This window comes from Oncorhynchus mykiss, chromosome 16 (genome assembly GCF_013265735.2).
Source record: "Oncorhynchus mykiss isolate Arlee chromosome 16, USDA_OmykA_1.1, whole genome shotgun sequence".
Taxonomy (NCBI): domain Eukaryota; kingdom Metazoa; phylum Chordata; class Actinopteri; order Salmoniformes; family Salmonidae; genus Oncorhynchus; species Oncorhynchus mykiss.
This window is the reverse complement of record NC_048580.1, coordinates 41,728,250-41,755,914: the sequence shown is the minus strand read 5'-3', so window position 1 is coordinate 41,755,914 and position 27,665 is coordinate 41,728,250. Positions and strand designations below refer to the sequence as shown.

At 44.2% G+C, this 27,665-nt stretch overlaps 2 protein-coding genes across 6 annotated transcripts in view; one reads left to right on the top strand and one right to left on the bottom strand.

Annotated features, from left to right (window-relative positions):
* Positions 1-12,180, bottom strand: part of igfbp6b (insulin-like growth factor binding protein 6b) — a 76,846-nt gene extending 64,666 nt beyond the window's left edge. Inside the window, exon 1 of the mRNA XM_021565958.2 lies at positions 11,825-12,180. The gene's annotated coding sequence lies outside the window, so the exon portion shown is untranslated. The remainder of the gene's footprint in view (positions 1-11,824) is intronic.
* The window catches only part of spryd3 (SPRY domain containing 3), an 83,393-nt gene extending 58,670 nt beyond the window's left edge, over positions 1-24,723 (top strand). For all 5 annotated transcript variants that reach the window (XM_021565957.2, XM_021565956.2, XM_021565955.2 and 2 more), the window contains 4 exons: positions 14,672-14,729; positions 18,376-18,495; positions 21,901-22,046; positions 23,170-24,723. In XM_021565957.2, the coding sequence (XP_021421632.1) occupies positions 14,672-14,729; positions 18,376-18,495; positions 21,901-22,046; positions 23,170-23,304 (459 nt within the window). In that variant the 3' untranslated portion in view covers positions 23,305-24,723. The remainder of the gene's footprint in view (positions 1-14,671; positions 14,730-18,375; positions 18,496-21,900; positions 22,047-23,169) is intronic.
* The last annotated feature ends 2,942 nt before the right edge of the window (positions 24,724-27,665 follow it).

Below are 27,665 nucleotides of genomic sequence, written 5' to 3'. Positions count from 1 at the left end.
ACGTGGAGTTGCCCTGTCCTGTCATGCTCGCTCTGATCTCTCTGTGGCCATGGGCATGGCTCACTGTAGACAGAGACTAATTACTCTCAGGTCTCGAACCGACCGGCAAAGACAGACTGAAACTAGTCTTGTCTTGTGAAAGGGAAGATTGATTTAAGGCCAAGGTCACTGGGTCCAACCAACCAGACTTGGGTTCAATACATTTAAAAAAAAAAAAAAAAATGTTTTTGATGATTTGAGTGTTTGCTTTAGCCTGCTTGGAATGCCAAGTGAGCCGTGTTTGTTCTATTGGTACTTGTCTATCGGTTCCAATTCAACAGGCAAGCTCAGTCAATCATAGCTACTGTATTTGAAATTATTTCAAATAGTATTGAATCCAGGTCTGCCAACCAGACCGACCTGCTCCTCTTCCCTTCCACTGAAAAAAGGAAGACATTTTGTTAGTGATAACTAACTCCATAACATTTCCTCCCCTTAAGACTTTGTCCCCCTCAGTCTCTCTGCATCTGTGTTTGTTTACAGAGACATTATGGCCTCTCTTCTCCAAAGGACAACTGAGGTGATAAAGCAGATAATTGAAGGGCTGGTTAATCTCTGTTTACTCACCAGGATGTTACATGTTGTTGGGTTCAGTTACTTCACTCAGACAGCATATTGCTAGATGTCTCAGAGTGGATGCCCAACACACACACCCTCGCACGTGTGTGTGTACGCACGCACACACACACACACACACACACACACACACACACTCTGTCTGACTGACTGCCTGGCCCGGTTGGTTGACTGACTGCCTGGCCCGGTTGGTTGACTGACTGCCTGGCCCGGTTGGTTGACTGACTGCCTGGCCCGGTTGACTGACTGGTGGCACTGTACAGTTACTCTAACCCAGTAGAGCAAGGATGTCAAACTCATTCCATGGACGGCCTAGTGTCTGCTGGTTTTTGTTTTTTTCCTTTAAATTAAGACTTCGACAACCATCTGTCTTCGTTGAATCTTTGCGATGCGCCATTCAGTCATAATGCGATGTTTGAATGAACATTTCTAAAGGCTTTCCCCAAAAACCTTCTGAATTAAATGTTCACTGCAACGTAGGCTTAGCTGGCAGAATGATATCATGATGATTTCTATCAATCGTGGGGCATTTGTTTAGTAAACTCTGCCATCACATGTAGCCTAAACTGCCACTTTGTTTACATACTCATCTCATATGTATATACTGTACTCAATACCATCTACTGTATCTTGCCTATGCCGCTCTGTACCATCACTCATTCATATATCTTTATGTACATACTCTTTATCCCCTTTACACTTGTGTCTATAAGGTAGTAGTTTTGGAATTGTTAGCTAGATTACTTGTTGGTTATTACTGCATTGTCGGAACTAGAAGCACAAGCATTTCGCTACACTCGCATTAACATCTGCTAACCATGTGTATGTGACAAATAAAATTTGATTTGATTTGAAGATGGCGCCGGAGAGGATGGCACTGTTTTACCAACAGTGCCATTTTGTTCGGTTTTTCAATTTTGTTGTACCTTTATTCTGTACATAATGTTGCTGATACCGTCTCTTATGACCGAAAAGAGCTTCTGGACATAAGAACAGCGATTACTCACCTCGAATTGGATGAGTCGGACGGGAAGGATATACTCCAAACACCCAAACAGGCCCTCGTCCCCGTCATTCGCTGGAGAAAGAAACAGAGATTTTGCGGAAAGAGATTGGGGTGCCTTGTGGGGATCAGGTGACGAGTGACTAAACTGCCTTTGCAATCCGTACTGTTAGCCAACATTCCATTGCTGGAAAATAAATGGGACGAAGTGAAAGCATGTATATCCTACCAACGGGACATTAAAACTGTAATATCTTATGTTTTACCGAGTCGTGGCTGAAAGATGACATTAACATACAGCTGACGAGTTATACACTCTATCGGCAGGATAGTGTATGTATATTTGTAAACTGCCTATGTATATTTGTAAACAAAAGCTGGCGCACAATATCTAAGGAAGTCTCAAGGTTTTGCTCGCCTGAGATGGTGTGGTCTACAGCTTATCATGAGATACTCTATCTACCAAGAGAGTTTTCGTAGCTGTCTACATACCACCACAGACCGATGCTGGCACTATAACCATGCTCAATGAGCTGTATACTGCCATAAGCAAACAGGAGAACGCTCATCCAGAGGCAGTGCTCCTAGTGGCCAGGGACTTTAATGCAGGGAAACTTAAATCAGTTTTACCTCAGATCAGCATGTTAAATGTGCAACTGGAGGGAAAAAAAATTCTAGACCACCTTTACTCCACACACAAAGACTCATACAAAGCTCTCCCTCGCTCTCCATTTGGCAAATCCGACCATAATTCTATCCTCCTGATTCCTGCTCACAAGCAAAAATTAAAGCAAGAAGCAGCACAAAAAAGTGATCAGATAAAGCAGATGCTAAAATACAGGACTGTTTTGTTAGCACAGACTGGAATATGTTCCGGGATTCTTCCGATGGCATTGAGGAGTACACCACATCAGTCACTGGCTTCATCAATAAGTGCATCGATGATGTCGTCCCTACAGTGATTGTACGTACATACCCCAACCAGAAGCCATGGATTACAGGCAACATTCGCACTAAGCTAGAGGGTAGAGGTGCCACTTTCAAGGAGCAGGACTCTAACCTGGAAGCTTGTAAGAAATCCTGCTATGCCCTCAGACAAATCATCAAATAGGCAAGGCATCAATACAGGACTAAGATCAAATAGTACTACACTGCTCCAACGCTCATCGGATGTGGCAGGGCTTGCAAACTATTACAGACCACAAAGAGAAGCACAGCCGAGAGCTGCCCATTGACATGCGCGTACCAGACAAGTTAAATAACTTCTATGCTCGCTTCGTGGCAAGTAACACTGAAACTGTAATCACGCTCGCCGCAGCCGATGTGAGTAAAACCTTTTAAACAGATCAACATTCACAAAGCCGCAGGGCCAAGCGGATTACCAGGACATGTACTCCGAGCATATGCTGGCCAACTGGCAAGTGTCTTCACCGACATTTTCAACCTCTCCATGTCTGAGTCTATAATACCAACATGTTTCAAGCAGACCACCATAGGCCCTGTGCCCAAGAACACTAAGGTAACCTGCTTAAATGACTACCGGCCTGTAGCGCTCACATCTGTAGCCATGAAATGCTTTGAAAGGCTGGTCATGGCTCACATCAAAACCATTATCCCAGAAACCCTAGACCCACTCCAATTTGCATACCGCCCCAACAGATCCACAGGTGATGCAATCTCTATTGCACTCCACACTGCCCTTTCACACCTGGACAAAAGGAACACCTATGTGAGAATGCTATTAATTGACTACAGCTCAGCATTCAACACCATAGTGCCCTCAAAGCTCATCACAAAGCTAAGGACCCTGGGACTAAACACCTCCCTCTGCAACTGGATGCTGGACTTCCTGATGGGCCACCCCCAGGTGGTAAGAGTAGGTAACAACACATCCGCCACACTTATCCTCAACACTGGGGCCCCTCAGGGGTACGTGCTCAGTCCCCTTCTGTACTCCCTGTTCACTCATGACTGCACGGCCAGGCACGACTCCAACACCATCATTAAGTTTGGCGATGACACAGCAGTGGTAGGCCTGAACCCCGACAACGACGAGACAGCCTATAGGGAGGAGGTCAGAGACCTGACCGTGTGGTGCAAGGACAACCTCTCCCTCAATGTGTTCAAGACAAAAGAGATGATTGTGGACTACAGGAAAAGGAGGACTGAGCACACCCCCATTCTCATCTACAGGGCTGTAGTGGAGCAGGTTGAGAGCTTCAAGTACCTTGGTGTCCACATCACCAACAAACTAACATGGTCCAATCACACCAAGACAGTCGTGAAGAGGGCACAGCAAAACATATTCCCCCTCAGGAATCTGAATTTTTTTTGGCATGGGTCCTCAGATCCTCAAAAGGTTTTACAGCTGAACCATTCTGACAGGTTGCATCATTGCCTGGTATGGCAACTGCTCAGCCTCCAACCGCAAGGCACTACAGAGGGTAGTGCGTACAGCCCAGTACATCACCGGGGCCAAGCTTCCTGCCATCCAGGACCTCAAAACCAGGCGTTGTCAGAGGAAGGCCCTAAAAATTGTCAGACTCCAGCCACCCTAGTCATCGACTGTTTTCTCTGCTACTGTATCGTAAGCAGTGCCGGAACGCCAAGTCTAGACCTAAGAGGCTTCTTAACAGCTTCTACCCCCAAGCCATAAGACTCCTGAATCAAATGGCTACCCAGCCTATTTGCATTGCCCCCCCCCCCCATTCTACACTGCTGCTACTCTCTTTTATTATCAGTTTAATATCTCTACCTACATGTACATATTACCTCGACACCGCTGCCCCTCACATTGACTCTGTACCGGAACCCCCTGTATATAGCCCCGCTATTGTTATTTACTGCTGCCCTTTAATTATTGGATTTTATTTTTCTCTTACCTTTTTTTTTGTATTTTCTTAACTGCATTGTTGTTTAAGGGCTTGTAAGTAAGCATTTCACTGTTGTATTTGGCACATGTGACACAATTTGTTTACATTTTTGAGTTGATATAAACCATCTGTGTGCCTCTACTTGGTTAGCTTGTGGAGCTAATGCAAGTCTTCGGGTTTCAGGCAAGTTTACTCAACATATTAATTTGACACCAATTGCCCTGGTGCCAACCAGATCTGCCATCCAGATTTGAAATCATTCAAATACCCTGAGGATTTACTCGAGCCTGCATGGAGTGGTAGATTGAAGGGTTTTGCACATGTCCATCAAAGTAGAGGATAAAATAAAGGAAATTAAACATAGGCATTGATTGTGGTATGCTGCTGCTGACCTGATAACATAACAACAACCGCATAACACAATAATAAGCTTGATTAATAATAAAGTGTGTGTGTGCATTTCAATGAGTGTCTATGTATGACTTTTCCTGTAGGATGTGCATGAGTTTGTCTCTGTTGTGATTGGCAGTAGGTGGTGGTATGCGCATCGAATTGAGTGAAGTAGTACATACTATTTTTTTAAAACTTTGTTATTGCATGATTGGTTTAATTGTTTGCATTGTTTATGTAAAGGTTGTTACTCACCAGCGGTTAATGTAGTAAGTTCCGTTTACTGTTCAACATTTTATTGCGTTTACCGGGAAGTTATTGCATTTACTGGGTTTATTACATGAAAAGTTATTACATTTACCATTGTTACACACCCTTTGAGATTGCGCAACCACTTAATCTTTCCCTCCATACAATCAATGTAAATCTGATACTGTCAAGTTCAAATGTAACTTTGTGCGTGGAGGGTACTGTAGGTCATCCGCTTTCGCGGGCCAGTATTCCTTTCATTCGGGCCAGTAGCTTTCAGTTGGCACTGGCCCAGTGTGCCCCTGGCAAATTAACTTGAATGTCAAACACTGCAAAGTCGTGCTAATTTAAAAGATGGATAGATGTTATTAGCCTGGTTTGTATGGAATGCAGGTACATTATGGGTCAGAGGTCAGGTCATTGCCACCAGTGGAAAAAGTTGGTTCTAGAACCCTGCCAGAAGGCGGATGACCGGTTTGGGAAGTATCGAATCACTGAAGCTTTAGCTCCGCAGCAATATGATTTTAGATACCAGGTAAAGGCACACATTGTTAATATGTTTGTTTATGTATGTATGTGTGTTGGGGGGAGATGTAATCTATGATCTCCCCTTCCTAGACGTGGCGCTACCTCTACTCTCGCTCTCCTTCCTCTCTCTGCAGATAAGAGTTTAGATGTATGTGTGCTGCTTGGAAGCACTTCAGCTTTCATCCGGAGATACACACTGGTTGGTTGCTAAGGTGCAGGACAAGGAGAGAGATCTTGCCCTGAGTGGGGTGGCGAGGTGCAATCAGTGGTGCCTGCCTGAGCAGCCATGGCGTGCGTGTGCGTGCCGTTATCTTGCTGGCTGGCCTTCCGTTCCCATCCGTTCCCCGTCGGCCCTTTCCTCTGCCCTTTTCCTTCCGTCCCCGCGGGCTGTTTCAGCCCCCCTCCATAACCCCCCCACTGTGTGTGTATTTATTAGGATCCCCATTAGCTACTGCTAAAGCAACAGCTACTCTACATATACAGTACATAACATTAATAGACAAGGACAGAACTACATATATTTCAAATAAGAATTTATCGTTTCATACATTTATGCCTTGGCATTCCATGCATCATGTACTCATTATAACGGCAACACTGCAGCCATTCATTTTCCCATATATTGCGATCCCTTGCTCTACTGTTACAGTTGCTTTGTCTAAGCAGGTCCTGATATCCTAATCTCACAGCACCAGTTGTTCTGTAAATACCTCACAACAACTTTGTCATTATGGGGTATTGTGTGTAGATGTGTTAGAGAAAGAAATGTGATTTATTTGTATTTTTTATTATTCAGGCTGTAACAACACAATGTGGAATAAGTCAAGGAGTATGAATACTTTCCGAAGGCACTTTACAGAGTCATTGAACATTGGTAACTTTAATAATGTTTACATACTGCTTTAACTACTTTATATCTATTTACCACAGGAGGTTGGTGGCACCATAATTGGGGAGGATGGGCTTGTGATAATAGCTGGAGCAGAATAATTAGAATCGTATCAAATACACTGAACAAAAATACGAACTCAGCATGAAACAATTTCAAAGATTTTACTGAGTTACAGTTTATACAAGGAAATCAGTCCATTGAAATAAATTAATTAGGCCCTAATCTATGGATTTCACATGACTGGGAATACATATACGCGCATCTGTTGGTCACAAACCTGTAGGGGTGTGGATCAGAAAACCAGTCCGAATCTAGTGTGACCACCATTTGCCTCATGCAGTGTGACACATCTCCTTCACATAGATTTGATCAGGCTGTTGATTTTGGCCTGTGGAATGTTGTCTCACTCCTCTTTGTGGGCTGTGAGAAGTTGCTGGATATTGGTGGGAACTGGAACACGCTGTTGTATGATGCAAAGCACCCCAAAACTGCTCAATGGGTGACATGTCTGGTGATTATGCAGGCCATGGAAGAACTGGGACATTTTCAGCTTCCAGGAATTGTGTACAAATCCTTGCGACATGGGGCTGGGTATTATCATGCTGAAACATGAGGTGATGGCGGCGGATGAATGGCACAACAATGGGCCTCAGGATCTCGCCACGGTATCTCTGCATTTAAATTGCCATCGATAAAATGCAATTGTGTTTGTTGTCCATAGCTTATGCCTGCCCATACCTTAACCCCACCGCCCCCATGTGGCACTCTGTTCTCAACGTTGACATCAGCAAAACACTCGCCCACGGTTGAAACCTGCCCAGTACAGTTGGAACTAGGATTTATCCGTAAAGAGCACACTTCTCCAGTGTGCCAGTAGCCAAAGGTGAGCATTTTCCCACTGAAGTCAGGTGAAGACCTTGGTGAGGACGACGTTCACCCAGATGAGCTTCCCTGAGACGGTTTCTGACAGTTTGTGCAGAAATTCTTTGATTGTGCAAACCCACAGTTTCCTCAGCTGTTCGGGGGGCTGGATTATCTTGGTAAAATGCTCACGAACAGGGATGTAAACAAACTTGTGCATAGAATTTGAGAGAAATAAGATTTTTGTACATATGGAAAATTCCTGGGATCTTTTATTGCAGCTGATGAAACATGTTTTTACATCTTGTGTTCATAGATTTGTTCAGTGTACATCAAACACACAGTTTCCATGTGTTTGATGCCATTCCATTTGCTCCATTTTGGCAATTATTATGAGCCATCCTCCTCTCAGCAGCCTCCTGTGTTATGTACTGTATTCGAGTCAGGGCTTATCCTGTATACCTACTGCTGTACACACATTTTCTATTACCATACTGTCTATACACACCATTTACATACAGTGCATTCGGAAATTATTCAGACCTTGACTTTTTCCTAATTTTGTTATGTTACAGCTTTATTCTAAAATGGATTAAATTATATTTTTTTCCTCGTCAATCTACACATAATACCCCATAATGAGAAAGTGAAAATAGGTTTTTGGAAATATTTAGCTAATTTATAAAAAAAAGCTAAAAACCAAAATACCTTAGTATTCAGACCATGTGCTATGAGACTTGAAATTGAGCTCAGGTGTATCCTTTTTCCATTGATCATCCTTGAAGTGTTTCTACAACTTGATTGGAGTCCATCTGTGGTCAAATCAATTGATTGGACATGATTTGGAAAGGCACACACCTGTCTATATAAGGTCCCACAGTTGACAGTGCATGTCAGAGCAAAAACCAAGCCATGAGTTCGAAGGAATTGTCCGGCGAGCTCCGAGACTGTGTTGAGGCACAGATCTGTGGAAAGGTACCAAAAAATGTCTGCAGCATTGAAGGTCCCCAAGAACACAGTGGCCTCCATCATTCTTAAATTAAAGATGTTGGAATCACCAAGACTCTTCCTAGAGCTGGCCGCCCGGCCAAACTGAGCAATCGGGGGAGAAGGGCCTTGGACAGGAAGGTGACCAAGAACCCGATGGTCACTCTGACAGAGCTCCAGAATTCCTCTGTGGAGATGGTTGTACTTATGAAAGGTTCTCCCATCTCTGCAGCACTCCACCAATTAGGCCTTTACAGACGGAAGCCACTCCTCAGTAAAAAGCACACTACAGCACACTTGGAGTTTGCCAAAAGGCACCTAAAGGACTCTCAGACCATGAGAAACAAGATTCACATCTGGAGGAAACCTGGCACCATCCCTACGGTGAAGCATGGTGGTGGCAGCATCATGCTGTGGGGATGTTTTTCAGCGCCAGGGACTGGGAGACTAGTCAGGATCAAGGGGAAAGCTGAACAGAGAAAAGTACAGAAAAATCCTTGATGAAAACCTGCTCCAGATCGCTCAGGACCTCAGACTGGGGTGAAGGTTCACTGGACTTGATCCCAATTGAGTTCAGCAATGCTCCCCATCCAACCAGACATAACTTGAATGGATATGCAGAGAAGAATGGGAGAAATGTCCCAAATACAAGTGTGCCAAGATTGTAGCGTCATAATCGAGGCTGTAATTGCTGCCAAAGGTGCTTCAACAAAGTACTGAGTAAAGGGTCTGAATACTTATGTAAATATAATATATTTCAGTTTTTTAAAAGTACCTGGTTTTACTTTGTTTAGATTGATGAGAAAAAAAACTATATTCAATCCATTTTTAGAATAAGGCTGTAATGTAAAATGTGGAAAAAGTCAAGGAGTCTGATTTACTTTCCGAATGGACTGTATATATTTATTTTATATACAATTTTGCCGTGGGGTTTTGTATTGTGTATTTCAATAATGTATTCTTCGACACGGCTCATTTTAATATTTCTAGCATTGTACATTGCATTTTAGTTACTGTTTATTCACACAACATTATTTATTTAGATACTGGATTCTTGATATAGCTCACAAATATATCTACTGCTGTACATATCATTCTTAGTATATCTTGTGTAAATTCATCTTGTGAGTGTATATATACTGAGTGTACAAAACATTCGGAACACCTGCTCTTTCCATGACAGACTGCCCAGGTGAATCCATGGTGAAAGCTATGATCCCTTATTAATGTCACTGGTTAAATCTACTTCAATCAGTATAGATTATTTTATTTAGTATTTTATTAGGATCCCCATTAGCTGTAGCGAAAGCAGTAGCAACTCTTCCTGGGGTCCACATAAAACATGAAACAACACAGAATGACATAATACAGAACATCAATAGACAAGAACAGCTCAAGGACAGAACTACATACATGTCAATGCATACACACAAACTATCTAGGTCAAATAGGGGAGAGGCGTTGTGCTGGGATGTGTTGTAGACAGTTTATGAAGGATTTTTAATCATTGAGGCAATTGAGACATGGATTGGGCATGTGTGTCATTTAAGAGGATGAATTGGCAAGACAAAAGGTTGAAGTGCCTTTTGAACAGGGTATGGTAGTAGGTTCACCGGTTTGAGTGTGTCAAGAACAGCAACGCTGCTGGGGTTTTCACACTCAACAGTTTCCCGTGTCTATCAAGAATGGTCCACCACCCGAAGGATATCCAGCCAACTTGACACAACTGTAGGAAGCATTGGAGACAACATGGGCCAGCATCGCTGTGGAACGCTTTCGACATCTTGTCGAGTCCATGCCCTGACGAATTGAGCCTGTTCTGGTGGCAAAAGGCGGGGTGCAACTCAATATTAGGAAGATGTTCCAAATGTTTTGTACCCTCTGGGTACAGCACCAGTCAAACGTTTGGACACACCTAGTCATTCCAGAGTTTGTCTTTATTTTTACTATTTTCTACATTGTAGAATAATAGTTAAGACAAACTATGAAATAACACATATGGAATCATGTAGTAACCAAACAAGTGTTAAACAAATCAAAATATATATATATTATGTTTGAGAATCTTCCGCCTTGATGACAGCTTTGCATATCCCATTACAAAGCAAAAACAGGCTTTTAGAAATGTTTGCAAATTTATTTAAAAAAAATCTAACACTGAAATATCACATTTACATACGTATTCAGACCCTTTACTAAGTACTTTGTTGAAGCATCTTTGACAGCGATTACAGCCTTATTACAGTCTTCTTGGGTATGACGCTACAAGCTTGGCACACCTGTATTTGTGGAATTTCTCCCATTCTCTGCAGATCCTCTCAATCTCTGTCAGGTTGGATGGGGAGCGTCACTGCACAGCTATTTTCAGGTCTCTCCAGAGATGTTCGATCGGGTCCGGGCTCTGGCTGGGCCACTCAAGGACATTCAGAGACTTGTCCCTCCTGCATTGTCTTGACTGTGTGCTTTGTGTCGTTGTCCTGTTGGAAGGTGAACCTTCGCCCAGGTCTGAGGTCCTGAGCGCTCTGGAGCAGGTTTTCATCAAGGATCTTTCTGTACTTTGCTTTGTTCATCTTTCCCTTGATCCTGACTCGTCTCGCAGTCCCTGCCCCTGAAAATCATCCCCACAGCATGATGCTGCCACCACCATGCTTCACCATATGGATGGTGCCAGGTTTCCTCCAGATGTGATGCTTGGCATTCATGCCAAAGAGTTCAGTCTTGGTTTCATCAGACCATCAGCACAGAGCCCTGACCTCAACCCCATCAAACACCTTTGGGATGAATTGGAGCGCCGACTGCGAGCCAACGTTTATTTTTTTCCCATATGTGAAACTTTTGAAGCTCTTCTGCAGTTGTAACAGCTCCTTGTAGCATTATTTTTGTTGCTTTAAAAGATCTTTCACCTGCGCAAGCTAGACACTGTCCTCTTCTTTGTTTGGCATGGTTATCGTTGGTGTACCACATACTGTAGGTCCAGCCAGGTCAGGTTAATGTGTGTGTATTTACTATGGCCTGACCTATCCCTGTGGCTGTGTGTCTGTGTCATCACTGCCTTTGCAATGCTCCCTGATGCAGAACCAGAGCCTTTTAACATGTTGACTCTATCTGGCTGAACAAAGGAGCTGATCGACAGAGGCCTTGGCTTTCGCTATCTGGTTTACTGTAGCAGCAATATAATAGACAGGGCACACACACACACACACACACACACACAGGCTGTTGTTCTATTCATTCCCATCAAGTGCTGATCTCTGATCTCCATCTTTTTGCCCTGGTATTTCACGATGGTGGTTTTTACACGATGACAAGGGGTTACACAAACAAACCTGCATCACCACCACTCCTTACCCTTACCCCCCCCCCCCTCTCTCTCTCTCTCTGTCTCTCTCTGAGGGGTTGTGGGCACACACACAAACACACACTCACCTGGCTTCTCCTGCAGTAATCCCTGTGGTGATATTTATAGCCGGGGACTCAGAAGAGAGATGAGTATCTGCCTCCATGAATCCAACAGGGGCCCGGCCAGGGAAGGCCAGCATCTCTGCAGCTCCAGCTTGTTGACTCTGTCACAGTGTGGAAATGCAGGCTAGCTCCAATGCCACTGATAAAGCCTCTGAGGATCAGATAGAGGTCTGCTATGGACAGACAGAACGCTACTCTTTGTTGTTCTTGGAAGCAGCTTAGTTTTAGACTAATGGCTTCTGCAGAACATTGCGATCCAAAGTTCATGGTGAAGTAGTAGACCGAGGTTCCGGGGGTTAACAGATTTATACCGTCCACAATATGTTGTGTGTGAACAAACGATACGCTTCAAATTAAGTTACTGCTGCTTTAATGGGGGCGGCAGGTAGCCTAGTGGTTAGAGCGTTGGGTCAGTAACCGAAAGGTGGCTGGATTGAATCCCAGAGCTGAAAAAGTACAAATCTGTCAACTGCCTTGTTCAGGGGCAGAATAACCCACTGTTCCCCCGGTAGGCAGTCATTGTAAACAAGAAGTTGTTCTTAACTGACTTGCCTAGTTACATTTTTTAAAATGTTTTAAATTAAATCAATAAAAAAGATTGCTCATCTGAGTACCATAATATGTCAGAAAACATACCAGTCAGAAAACAACATGATCAAGTAGCTGGCAGAGATCCACTGGTTTGGGAATTAAACTGTGCTAAGACACAGGTCTGTGGTTTCACTGTGACTTGACTGTAAATCCATCACTTGAGTGAGCCCAGCGCTTCTTTTGGCTTTCACCCTCAGAGCCTCCGTCCTACATGGCATCCTTTTCCCTAATATTGTGTACTACTTTTGACCAGGGTCCATAGCCTCTACTGGAACAAAACCCCAAACAATCCGAGCTTAGCGTTGTAGTCCTGGAGACGGGGCCAACCAGAGAGATTCCAGGGCTTGTGGTTGAAAACGGGAAAAGAAAGAGAGTAGATATGGCTTGGAGCAGGAGCTGCATTCCTGCTGGTCCTCCATGTCTTTCCTCTGCTCTCTCGCTCGCTTCCTTCTCCCGCTCTTCCACCTCTCCTCCACCCTCAGTGAGGCTGTCGGATAGACTGACCCCGCCATGGCTTCCTCTCGCTGTCTCATTTGACCCGATGAAGCAGCTGTCTGTGGCCTCTCCATTAGGACCCAACTGAAGGCCCGTCATGGCATCTTTCCCACCTGTGTAGAGGTCACTAGACAGTAGCTTTGTCCGAATACCCGTACTTGCATTCTAAATACAGTATTACGCATTTTGGGTGTACGAAAAAATTGTTTTTTAAATATTATGTGACACATTTTGTATGCTTTAAATGCCAGGATGTCAAACTCTTTGCAGCTTTTCATCTAGTAGAATTCGCTGCACATTATTGAGGAAGAGAATCGTCTCCTGGGACTTGTGTGTTTGACAACAGCTGATAGTCATCTGAGGGGACGCGCTGTACCAAAATGAACGAACGGCGGGAATCAACGCAATTGCTCGTTCTACGACACATTCTCAGTAGGATGAGCTTAGTATGCTGATACTTGTTGCTTACTGCATTAGTTTTTACTAAACAGTACGTTCAAAATAGTGTGTAGCGCGATTAGTATGCAGTTTCAGGAAGTAGTAGGCAAGCCAGATTTCAGGCACGGCCTGTTTCTGTAGGTACACTCATCTCCACTGAAGTGTGGTCCATTTAAGTAAAGGGTTGTATTCGTTTTAACTGCTTCAACAATCAATAATGACCTGTTGTCACAATCGTCGTATTGAGGAGACCAAAGCGCAGCGTGATGTGAATACATCCCTTTAATGATCGATAAAAACAAACACGAAGTACACTAAACAAACAAACAAAATATCAAAATGAACATGACCGCTATAAACACTGCATGCAAACATGCAACATCACATAGACAATAAGCCACGAAATACCCGAAGATGGCTGGTTCCCAATCAGAGACAACAATAAACAGCTGCCTCTAATTGAGAACCAATCTAGGCAACCATAGACCTACATAAACACCTAGATGGTAAACAACCCCATAAACCTACATAACCCCTAGACGGCACAAAAATACATACATCACCCATGTCACACCCTGACCTAACCAAAATATATAAAGAAAACGAAGAATACTCAGATCAGGGCGTGACACCTGTTACATGTTTCGGGGGTTTATTTATTAGCAATTCTGCTACATGGATGATGATCAGCAGAAATGTTGTTTTTTTTAATGCAGAATGAAAAGGAGTTGTGTTCCTCTTTGGGCTGTGGACGGTTGGCTCTCTACTTATGGAGATTGAGTAAACCCGTAGAGAGCAAAAAACATCTCTGGTGATTAACTCGCTGAGTCGTGAGTCACACTGACTCTGATCTAATCCAAACCTTACTTGGCCCTCTTTTATTGTTTCTGTTGGCATGGAGAACCTGTATAGAAAATATGTATCCTCTATGTGTACTTTTAGTGTGCACCACTGTGGCAAAAAAACACTGGTTTGATTTGAGGGAGAAAATGTTTAATGAGTGTAGGTATCAGACGCCATCACTTTACATAATAAATCAGCCAGATTTATAACAAAGCAATAAAATTATATATTACAATCAGCAAGAATATAAAAAGTACTCTTAACAAACACTAACCGGCTGACAGACTAACCAGGGGAGTACACTGGACAAAAAAAATATGTGGGAACACACAAAAGCCAGTACAAGTGTTTATTTTGCAGGCCTGTGGGGAAAAGTTATGTCTTTTAGAGAGGACTTGAATGTGTGTAGTGAGCTGCGATTGTAACTTGTGTGTCTGTCTTTAGGACTACCCCAAGAACAGACACCCGGGCTGGAGCCAAGGCTCAGTGGCTTATCACGCAGGTGAGACTTGGTGCTCTTCATCACATTTTCTCTGTGCTCTTCGTCAACATTACCCTGTGCTCTTCGTCAACATATCTCTGTGCTCTTCTTCAACATTTCTCTGTGCTCTTCCTAACTTGTTTTCTGTCTTGCCTTTCTCTCCTCTCCTGGCCTGTCTTGCTTACCGGTTAGCTCATTCCCTGAGTATGTGGGTTCTGATGGATCACAACTGTTTCCTTTGCATCTCTCTGACACACACAGTTCCAAACCCAGCATCTCTGGGCACCATCTCAGCTGGAGGGGGCCAGGGCAGATAGAGTAGGATCACGCAGGGCGATAAAGAAGAGAACGGCAAAACGTCTGAGGTTAGAAAGGGGGGGTGATATCTCATTCCTCGGGGAGAGATCTCTCCTTCTCCAATCAAGGAATCAGTTGCAGTTATCTTGCTACGGTTGTATAACTGCTCAGTGTGGCCCTTTGTGAAGACAGGCCCTGTTGCCGACTGCTGCTGTCGCTCGGTCTCCAGGCATCTGCCGTCCCAAAGCCTCCGGCATCCCGCCGCTATCTATCACTGAAGACTTATCACTGTTGATTAGCTACCACGTGCTGCTAGGTCTGCTGCTGTATCAGTGCTAGAGGGAATGTATCATGGGGGCACTGAGGGTTGTCTACAGAGAGGCCAGTCGCAAGGACCCCGTTGTTAAATCCATCATCGTCGATGGGCTAGAAGGCATCAGCCAGATGGTGTGTCTGAAATGGTTCAAAGGTAGCCTGCATCCTATTCCCAAATGACTATACAGTGTAGTGCATGACGTTTGACCAGAGTAATCTGCTAGCTGTCCTAGTCTGCCACCCAAATGCACCCTATTTCCTAGTGCACTACTTTTGACCGGAACCCTCTTGGGCCCTACAAAGGGAATGGGGTGCTATTTGGGATGCAACCCTAGGAGGGCTGGAGATGATACAGCCAGTGCTGACTGAGGGATGGGATTGGGGCACCACAGTCAGTCCCGTTGGGTTCTGTATGTGGGCTCCCGCTCTGGTTTGGCTGGCGTGTGGAAGACTCCACAAGAATTTGCATGCCCAAGCACAGTTCCCCATTAATCTTATTTGTTAGAGACAAAAATGATATATGTGGTTTTCCACACTGTTTCTGAGGTTTGCCTTCCCATGCTTGGGTTCACGTACAGGCTCCGTCCAGCTCCTTCAGTCTACATCAACATGACTCCTAGTACCTCATAGGCTGTGTCCCAAACGTGACCCTATTCCTTACATCTGGTCAAAAGTAGTGCACTACGTAGGGAACAAGAGGCCTCTTAGAACCTCTTAGTTATATCCTCGCCAGCCAGCCAGCCATCCATCCATCCAAGCAAGCCTTCAGCACAGTCAGCAGCGCAATAACTCAGGACTTCACAATATGCACACACAAGACAAACTAGTATCTATGTACGCAATAATAATAGGGAAGGCTGATTGTTCAATGTGTGTCTTTTGCCTTACTGAGTTTTGAGAGAGGGCACTTCTTGCTGTTTAGCTTTTTTTTACAGACACAAAAACAGTGGCGGGCCAAGATGGAACACTGTGAAAAGGTACATCTGTTTGGTTTATCAACTCAGTCGTCTGTTTAGCTCACGATCATGGGTGCGTCCCGAATCGCACCCTATTCCCTATATAGTGCACTACCTTTGACCAGAGGCCCATATAAAGGGAATAGTCAGCCATTTGGGAATCAGCCATATCTGTTTTTAGGTTCTCCTCACGTTCCAGAGGGCAAGTGACTGCCAGCGTATCATTTCACTCACATCAATCAAAAGTGTGACTGTTGCGATATTGGCACAGACAGTGAGAACCTCCATTCCGTGTGTTGCCACAGTGTGATGTTGCTGACTGTGTCGATGGGCCGTGGTCCATTTTCTCTGCTCTGAGCGGACCAAGGCGTAGCACCCTGTTGTGTGTGTGTGTGTGGCGTGTTGTGGTGCCCTGTTAGTAGCAGCCTGTGAGGCAGCAGCTCACCAAGCCTCATTAACCCTGTCACCTTGGCAGGCGCTACGCTTTCAGAGCACGACCCTATCGCCACTCCTCATCAGTGACTCACGCTCTGACTCAACACCAGCACGATGCCCTGCCCTACAACAACCAGCACTACCTAACCTGGCTGGCACTGGCCCACCACAGAGCCAGACCTGGCATACGCCCTACCTTACCACCACAGCCTTGCTTCTTTGTCACTGGCACAGGACCCACCTTACCCTACCACCACGGCCTTGCCGAACTAGCCCAGGCCACACCCTACAACACCCTACAACCACCATAGCCACATTTTAACAATGAAGACCTACTGCATGTTTCATCTAGGTCAGTGGCTGTGGTGTTAAAATCCATGCACATATTCTAGATGTTGTTGTTGAGTCAAAGTTCCCTGGGCCAGGCCAGGGAGGGATTCAGGGAAGCCCCTGTGTTTTCCAGACATACATACCCTCCTATTATGAACGCCAAGGGGCCCTGTTCTCTCGTTCACACCTCTTTTCCTCCGTCCCTCCGGTCTTCAGCTGTCTTCCAGCCAGGTGTCAGCCAGATTTCCTGGCCTGGCGAGCTGGTGTCTCAGGTGCCAGAAGCCTTGCCTTCTCTAGCCAGAGCCATTTCTTTATCCACGCTCCACACTGCTATTTTTAGCCGCCCTCCTCTCCTCCTGCTCCTCTCTTCCCCCTCCTCCTCTCTTTCCCCGTCGTGGAACCAGTGTTTGCTGTGTGTGTTGTGACAGGGGCCCACATGGGAGCCCTAATGATAGAGACACTATCTCCCTCCCCGTCCAACACACACACACACACACACACACACAATCTCAGATAAAGATTGTTTAAACAGTATCCTGAGCCGAGGACGGCTCCCATGACAACTCCACAAATATTTACCAGAAACCAGCCGCAGCGCACCGTGGAGGATCATGTCTGCAGGCTACCTTTTTAGTGTTTTTCATTCTTTTTTTATTGTTCTCTTTCTCTCGTGTGTGCACACGTGTGTGTGTGTGTGTGTGTGTGTGTGTGTGTTTGTGCGTGCTTTACTTCTTTCTTGTTTTGTTGTTTTTCCAACAGAGATTGGATTTGTTTTACTGAAACAATACTGAAGTAGTGTTATGTAGGTGTAGAGGCCTGTTTGTTCCAGTGATCATGTCCCTGGAACATTCGGACGGAGGAACATTTACCCTTGGTAATCACTGTACACGGTGTGCAACGTAGACCATGTCATTTTGAATAGATGGCACGGCACGAAATCCAGAATGAGATTGGAAATATTAGAGCATCGTGTGCAACACATGTACCTAGCTGTTTACCTAGCTGTTTACCTAGCTGTTTACCTAGATGATCCTTGCTTTCTTATGGACATCCTAAAAATAGTTTTATGTGAAATCCCACTGGAGGTGTTTCCAGTAACACGTTGTTTTTTGCGAATGTTGCCCTCTTCTTGAAAGTTCAAAAATATTGTAGCATAATACAGTAGGATTATCTAGCTATCAATAAACAAATAAATCCCATTTGGCCCTTTTTTTTACATCAACAGTCCTCACACAGTGACGAGATGTCTCCCCCTCTCTCTCTTTCTCTTTCTGTGCCTCTCTCTCTCTCATTCTCAATCTCTCCCTCTGTCTTTCTCTCCCGCTCTTTCTCAGATGACGGGAAGATCTTCCATGGTAGTGGGGTTGGGGAGCCGTTTGGTCCTCGCTGTATCGAGGGTGACATCATGGGCTGTGGCATCATGTTCCCACGGGACTACATATTGGATGGTGAAGGTAAGGACAATAAGATGGGGCCACATTTTCAGTTCAATGTATCTTTATTGTTCCCGAATGGCAATTTGTTTATAGTAGCGGACGTTAAAGACATGCTCCGGAACTTTGGTGACTGACTAGTATTTTTATTTCAACCTCCCGCTTTGGGCTGGACGTGTCAGTGTGTAGTTCATACATGCATAATCTATGAGGAGAATTACTGTCTGATGAAATTCCTAGTTTGAAAGCAACTGTTTTTCTGGAAGCTTTGCCATTGCCCCTTCATTTTTCCCCAAGTGGGCCAGCCCCCTTGCAATTCGAGTTCAACCAATGAGCTTCGGCCCCTCGCCGGATGACTGACAGCTAGCAAGATGCACACACAGCGGAGTGAGAGAGAAAGCGAAACAAATGGCAGTTGTGCACATACAGTTTTCTGCACATATGTGATGTAAACACTTTTTGCTCGTGAGGGCTACTTTCAGAACTACTGGCTAAAAAGTCTACAAAAGTACTGGAGAATCCCTTTAGATGAGTTTTCAATGTCACCTGTTCCCATTAATGACATGACCGTTCCTCCCTGCAACCTACAGATGTGTTGTAGAATAATGAGGAAGTAGTGACACTTGCCTGAGTTGAGAGTGAATGTTGGATGATTCAGCTGTCGGGGGGGCAAATCTTCACTTCCGCCCAATTTTCACTTAGTCATTGATGGAAATTTCAATGGATATCAGGGGCACAACTTTAGAAGTGGGGGGTACATAACTTGACGGGGGGGGTTTCTCCCATTTTTTTGGGGCATCTAAAGCTCATTTCCTGCAATTCTACACAATCTAATATGACCCATGGCCCTTCTAGCCGTCTCTGTTTAGAACAACAAAAAGTAAGCAAAAATGCCCCCAGTCAAGCTAAGAGATCATTATTAAATATTGTTTTAAGTGATTGGTAAGACTGAACTAGATCCATGATAATTCAATAATCAATATTGTGTTTCACCTTTAACCAATAACCTAACAAATGAACAACTCTTACAAATAAAGTATCAATTCTTTCGATTGTCTTTATTGAGACGTCCTCTATCAAATTTCAGCCAGCCCGATCCGCCTGCCCGACCCCCACCAGTCGAGTCAATACCTCAACTCTCCCCAGCACAACTGCCTTCCCATCTTTTTTTTCCTTTTCTTTTTTTGTCTCAAGGGAAAGGTTTGAAAAACAAAAGCTTTAATAAAAACACACCTACACCTGTCACCCAGTCCTGCCCCGAGGGGTCCACGGCCTTGTAGCGCCCCAACCCAACACACCCCACTCAGCTTTAGGATCTTAGTGAAACATTCATTATTGGTTTCCGGTGTGTTAGGCCAAGACCAGAGTGACGAACAACAGTCCAACAGAACCCCAGGGTCAAGACTGAGCAGCCCAGCAGCTAGGGATGGCCTAAATAGGTATCTCTACTGACGTGGGCATGTTTTCAATACAGACTCCTTTTGTCGTACAGTATTCCATATAAGGCATCCAGACCTTATGAAAGTTGCACACTATGCCCTTAATCTGGGAATAAATCAAATCTACTGATACATAACTTGACATTTCTTCCATCCATTGTGGGAGGATAACCAACCTTCCAATGAATGGCAATGCAGTTCTTAGCCACTATAAATGCTAGGTTACACAGTTTCTTCTAATAACAGTCTCCAGTATCATCATTTCCAATCAAACAAAAACAGGGTGAGCTGAGAATCTGTAGACATGCTGAGATAAAAGAACATACTACTTTACCAGAATTCAGCCAGACTTCACAAGACCATAACATTTGCACATATGTCCCCTGTTGTGTTTTACGCCTCCAGCGGACGAATGACATTTCTGAGTGCATGATATTCAGTTTCACTGGCATATAGAATGTTCTATGGATGGTCTTAAACTGCAGTCATTTATGTCTGAGATGATATGAACATGACTGGGCATTCTAACATGTGTCCATTCATCATCAATAGCGTCTCCCGGGTCTTCCTCACATTTTTGTTTGACATGTTTTGTGTCATCGAGAGAACCTCGTTCAACCCTTGATACAGTTTGGAAATCAACTTTAGAGGTTTGTCCGACGGCGTTAAAATAGTCTACATCTTTGAAGCTTCTTGCTTGTCCAGTGTTTGCACAGAGAAAATAAAGTGTATCTGCAAAAGATGACAGACTGGTCTTCCCTGGCTGTCTGACCCTGATGAGACCCCTGTCACCATCTGATCCTGATCTTGATGAGACCCCCTGTCACCATCTGACCCTGATGAGACCCCCTGTCACCATCTGACCCTGATGAGACCCCCTGTCACCGTCTGACCCTGATGAGACCCCCTGTCACCGTCTGACCCTGATGAGACCCCCTATCACCATCAACTCAAGATGAAACTTTGTATCCATTCACTGATTGTTGTAACTTACTGTAAAATTCACCTGGCCTGTCACCATCTGATCCTGCTAAGACATGATGACAATAGTGTTGTGTACTGACTGTGCATCATGACAGTGAAGCCTGTAGAGCTGTTCATACTGTGTCAGTGTGATAAGTAGGGAGTTTGCTATGTAAACTGACAGATAACGTTAAATTGCTACACTGACTAATAACTCAAATTGCGCTGAAGAAATGTCAGAATATCGGTCTTCAATCGTTTGGCTGCTGGTTTCATCATTTGATTTAGATCTAGTGTGATTGAGGCAAAAATTATAGCTAATGTTAGCCAAATTTTGGCTAGCTCTAGCGAATGGTAAATCATCAAATTTACTTCTGTTGAAATGGGACAAAACAGAGGCTACAAAACATTTCCATACACACAACAGCTGTTAGATACCGCTACCTGACAGATAGCTAGAGACTAGCTAGAGCTGAACTGTCTGTATTAGCTAGCTAACTACCTGCTAGTAGTTCATTAACTTAAGTCCAGAGGGGATGAAACATTAGCTAACGTAACATGTCAGTTACACTTCTAGCTCAGCATTGGGAATATTTGTTTTTTCTTCTGTCAAACAGCAGTGGCCGTTGCCAGCTAGATTAGTCAACTAAAGAGTAGCCAGTTTTGGCTCTGCTTGCTTTTCAAACTCAGAAAAAAAGTGCAACACAGACAGCAGCTGGCTCTGTCCATCTCTCGCATAATGGTCCTACACTGCAGCGGTTCAGAAGCTTTGCCTTCACACAGCCGGTCTGCACACTCTGTTCTGTGGTGTCTGTCAGGTCCTAAATCTAGCCGACTGAAACCAGAAAACAGCCTACTTGACAGCTCCGAGGCGAATGCATGGTCCTAAAGCACACCAGCGCCGTGTTTTTGTATCACAGTGCAATGATAAAAAATCAGAATGTGGGGTGTCCCTAGTGAAAGTTGTGTCCCTGATGGAAATAATGAAAGTTAAGATTTGCCCCTTTTTGTTTTTTGTCCTCAGATGACATAGATGAGTGGGACCCGTTGGAGGTGCTGCCAAGGCAGGGCGAGGGGCGCATCCAGAACATTCTGTACCTGAATGATGAGGAGGAGGAGGAGGAAGAGGGGGGCGAACTGGACCAGGAGCATGACGGCAGGAAGGTCATGGTGAGCACATGTCATTGGGCACAAACACACAACACAATACTCTAGACTCAGTCACTTGTGTCACTTACCTTCTCACATGCAAATCCTTTGACGTAAATTCATGAACTGAATCTGCGTTGTGGTTTGATCGGGTTTGTTTGTTGTTATTTTGATTGACTGTAGCTGCTGGAATGGTGAAGCAGCATTCTTTACAGAGATCATATGTCTCATATGGCTGCCAGGCCTTGACCGTAGTCTCACTGCTGCATTGTGCAACGAGGGGTCAGCAAGACTGTAGGCTGTGTCCCAGATGGCACCCTATTCCACACATAGTGCACTACTTTTGACCAGGGATCTGGTTTTTAAAAAAAAGTTGTGCACTATGTAGGAAATAGGGTGCCATCTGTGCTGCTGTTGCAACCTTAGAGAGTGAGAATAGAATTGGCCAAGCTGTAATCCAGGGATTTGTTCATATTTATTCAGTGGGGACACATTACCAACAAAGCCTGCTTTGACATTACAGAACACTCTGGAACCACACTGCACGTACTGCACCTCTCTCTCTCTCTCACACACACATACACACACACACACACACTGGAGTCACTAAGGCTGTAGTAATTTCACAGCTACATGAGAAAAGCGATATTGACAAAATGGCAGCTCTGCCATTTCTTAAACACCATTCATCAAAGACAAGAAACTCTACAGGCCTTCATATAAAGAGCTGCTTTTAGAATGATGGGGTAAATATTTGATGTGTGATTTGAGTGAGTGAGTGTCAGTAACTGTAGGGAATGTATTCGGGCGTCCCGTTGTGGCTATGCAGGTGTTCTTCATTTATGATGTGGTGGTTTTGCCTACCTCAGTTGAAGGCCGGGATTCAATCAAAGGCTCGTTTTAGCCAATCACATTGAACTTGACTTTTAAAGGCAATTTACGCTTGAGCCGACATCCGCAGCAATCTCCGCGAGTACCGTGAAATTGCCTTAAAAAGGTGCATTGCCTGTAGTCCACAATGCTCCTCTGATTGAATCCTGACCTAAGTCTTTGTGGAAAAGAGGGTCTGCTGAATTACTCAAATGTGAATGTAAACAGTGGTGAATCTGTGTCTTTTTGGCGCCCCCCTGTGGCTGTGTGGCAGGTGTTCTTCACACGGAACGGGAAGCTGATGGGTCGCCGTGAGGTGGTGGTGCCCCCAGGGGGGTTCTACCCCACCGTGGGGATGCTGAGCAGCGGAGAAAAGGTCAAGGTAGACCTGCACCCCCTCAGTGGATGAACCTGACCAGCCTGCATCCTCTTAGTGGATGAGTCCAGAAACCGAACACTGCACCCTGTCATCGCCTGACCAATGACCACATCAAGCCTTACTGGGGATCAGCGTAGTGAAACTAGGGCAGGGATTCATTCCATGGCGTTCTATAACTGACTTTTAAAGGTATTTTATGCTTGAGCGTTTACCATTTATTTGATCTCTGCAAATGTCTGGGAAAATGCTGTTAAAAGGCATATTGTGGGCTGTATAGGGTGCTACCCTGTAACACAACTTGAATAGAATCCCAGCCTTAGTCACAACCATCAGGACTCACTGTGGCAAAAATATATATATATACACTGATGCAGTGAAATGTGTTGTTTTACAGCGTCAGCAATAGTAGTTTGGCAAATTAGGGTGAAGTGCCTTGCTCAAGGGAACATAGATTTTTTTTTTTTCACATTGTTGTCTCGGGTATTCGAGCCAGCGACTCCTAAAACTACCATCAGGACTGACTGTGGCAACAATACCATCAGGATTCACTGTGGCAACACTACCATCAGGATTCACTGTGGCTAAACTACCATCAGGACTCACTGTGGCTAAACTAAAGGCTTAGCCTGAGACCGAGTTGTTGAATAATTCTGTGCAATTTGTTGTTTTATCATTTTTCATCAAGCCACATTTTTTTCCCCCTGTCAAAGCAAATAGTCAGCCCTGCCTGGTCCTGGGCTCTGAAACAGTGGAGCCCCTAAAATGTCTCTCATGAGGTCTACTGGCACACTTTGTTGATTTCATTTGTCATGGCCCCAAACATAGCAATGCATGTCCAACAGAGTCCGAGAGCCTGCTGGCAGTTCATGTTATAGGCACTAGTGAGTGAGTAGTGCTCTCCTGTGAGCACTGAAAGTTGCTTCCCAAATGGCACTCTATCCCTAATATAGTGCACTACTTTTGACTAGTGCCCTATTTGCCATGGACAAAAAATTATGCACTACATAGGGAATAGGGTGACATTTGGGACGCCGGTAGATTCTGTGTGTGATTGAGTGAGTAGTACCCTCCTGTGAGTGCTCACTAACCTGCCTCCTGGAGCTGAGCTGAGCTTGATAGGCCCCAGATCTGTTAGTGCTTTATAGCCAACTCTTATGGTCATTGTCATGCCAAACACAGATTTGGGACCAGGCTTGAGCTGTGCTAGTTGGGAGTAAAAACGATATTCTCCATATCACATGGATGGCATCCTGGTATCAAGTAACCCCTTATCAAAGACTGGAAATTATGTTAATGTGTGAATATACACAACATGGTATGTGGACAAAAGTATATGGACAGCCGTTGAAATGAGTGGATTTGACTATTTCAGCCAGAACCGTTGCTGACAGGTGTATACAATCGAGCACACAATTGAGCCTGCTTCCAACTTTGTGGCAACAGTTTGGGGAAGGCCCTTTCCTGTTTCAGCATGACAATACCCCCATGCACAAAGCAAGGTCCATACAGAAATGGTTTGTTGAGATCTGTGTGGAAGAACTTGACTGGCCTGCACAGAGCCCTGACCTCAATCCCATCGAACGCCTTTGGGATGAATTGGAACGCATACTGCGAGCCAGGCCTAATTGCACAACATCAGTACCCGACCTCACTAATGCTCTTGTGGCTGAATGGAAGCAAGTCCCCTCAGCAAAGTTTCCAGAAGAGTGGAGGCCGTTGTAGCAACAAAGGGGGGACCAACTCCATATTAATGCCAATGATTTTAGAATGAGGTGTTTGACGAGCAGGTGTCCATATACTTTTGACCATGCAGTGTATGTATATATTCTATGTCATATATGTTTGACTGTATAGATTCATAATCTCCTATATATTTTCCTAGATTTCTCTCTACATGGAATTCTATAACTGAAGACGTGGTAGAGAGACTGTTGGTGTTTTGTAATAGGGGGGATGGGTGGTGAGGGTTTAGTTAAAAATCCCAAGCACTTTTTAAGTGTACTCTATCCACTCCCAGTGTAATTTACAAGCGGTTACTTTTTGCCTAATTATATGTTCCGATTCATTTTTCATGAAAATATTTTGGTTGAGGATAATAGATCAACTGCACACGAGATCATCAATATGTCGACAATGTCTTCTGCAACAGTATACTTTTGTCACAAGCACGTTAGAAATGGTTGAGTCGGGTGGTGTCTGTAGTACACAGTAGAACCAGCAGAGTGCGATCAGCATCCTGTTCAGTCCAATCTGAGAGGAATGTTTTGTTTGTGGTCCCAAATGGCACCCTATTCCCTACATAGTGCACAATGTATTTATTTTTTACCAGGGCCCACTGGTCAAAAGTAGTGCGCTATGTAGGGAATAGGGTGCCATTTGGGACTGAGTCTGTCTAAATGTATACAGAGGAAGAGACGGAGCGCTTGTCATTTGTTCATAAGGTTTAAGAGACTTGTTCCGATCTATGCCAAATGTTTAAGGATTCGGATCAATCCGCCAAATATTGCATTTCTATTTGTATGATTTAACTCGCCATGAGATGTTTCTGTGTGCATCCCAAATGGCACCGTATTCCCTTTTATAGCGCACTATTTTCGACCAGAGCACTATAGTCCCTGGTCAAAAGTAGTGCACTATAAAGGGAATAAATAGGGTGCCATTTTGGACATTGTCTGTCACCTGGACGTGCCTCATTCCCTTGATATTGACACAATCCCACACAGCAGCACCTCTGTAGTTACGGTTCAGGCATCATGAAGACCATAGACATGCTTATTCATAGATGACATACAAGCACGAGAAAGAAGGCTGTACTTGTATCTCAATTAGGGTTGCAAAATTGTAACTTTTCCAGAAATCGTGGTTGGAGGATTCTGGATTTCCTGCGTATTCCCTCCTGAACCTTCCAGACAGGATTGATGGGAAACCTGGGAATTTTGGGGAAATTATCAGAATTTGGCAACCATGATCTCAATGTAAATGTTAGCACCTTGCCTACTTCCAGGAAGGCTGTCTTACTAATTAATATATGCATTAAAAGGTAGTTATTTCCATACTACAATTGTTTGACTTTCATTGTTTGATATACAGTACCAGTCAAAAGTTGACACCTACTCATTCCAGGGTTTTTCTTTATTTCCACTATTTTCTACATTGAAGAATAAAGACTTAAACTATGAAATAACACATATATGCAAAAATCATGTAATAACCAAAAAAATGTTAAACAAATCAAAATATATTTTATATTTGAGGTTCTTCAAAGTAGCCACTCTTTGCCTTGATGGCAGCTTTGAACACTATTGGCATTCTCTCAACCAGCTTCATGAGGCAGTCATCTGGAATGCATTTCAATTAACAGGTGTGCCTTGATAAAAGTTAATTTGTGGAAGAAGATAGCCCTATTTGGTAAAAAAAAAACAAGTCCATATTATGGCAAGAACAGAACAAATAAGCAAAGAGAAATGACAGTTCAAGTGCAGTTGCAAAAACCATCAAGCGCTATGATGAAACTGGCTCTCATGAGGACCGCCACAGGAATGGAAGACCCAGAGTTACCTCTGCTGCAGAGGATAAGTTCATCAGTTACCATCCTCAAATTGCAGCCCAAGTAAATGAGTTCAAGTAACAGACGCATCTCAACATCAACTGTTCAGAGGAGACTGCGTGAATCAGGCCTTCAAGGTCGAATTTCTGCAAAGAAACCACTATTAAAGGACACCAATCAGAAGAAGAGACTTGCTTGGGCCAAGAAACACGAGCAATGGACATTAGACTGGTAGAAATCTGTCCTTGAGACGCAGAGTAGGTCAACGGATGATCTCCGCACGTGTGGTTCCCACGTGAAGCATGGAGGAGGTGCTTTGCTGGTGACACTGATTTATTTAGAATTCAATGCACACTTAAGCAGCATGGCTACCACAGCATTCTGCAGCAATACACCATCCCATCTGGTCTGTGCTTAGTGGGACTCTCATTTGTTTTTCCACAGAACAATGACCCAACACACCTCCAGGCTGTGTAAGGGCTATTTGACCAAAAAGGAGAGGGATGCATCATGACCTGGCCTCCGCTATCACTCGACCTCAACCCAATTGAGATGGTTTGGGATGAGTTGGACCGCAGAGTAAAGGAAAAGCAGCCTGCAAGTGCTCAGCATGTGGGAACTCCTTCAAGACTGTTGGAAAAGCATTCCAAGTGAAGCTGTTTGAGAGAAGGCCAAGAGTGTGCAAAGCTGTCCTAAAGTTAATGGGTGGCTACTTTGAAGACTCTGAAATATAAAATATATTTTGATTTGTTGAAATTTTTTGGGGTTATTACATAATTCCATACGTGTGATTTCATAGTTTGTCTCCTAATCTACAATGTAGTGAAGTCAAAATAAAGAAAAA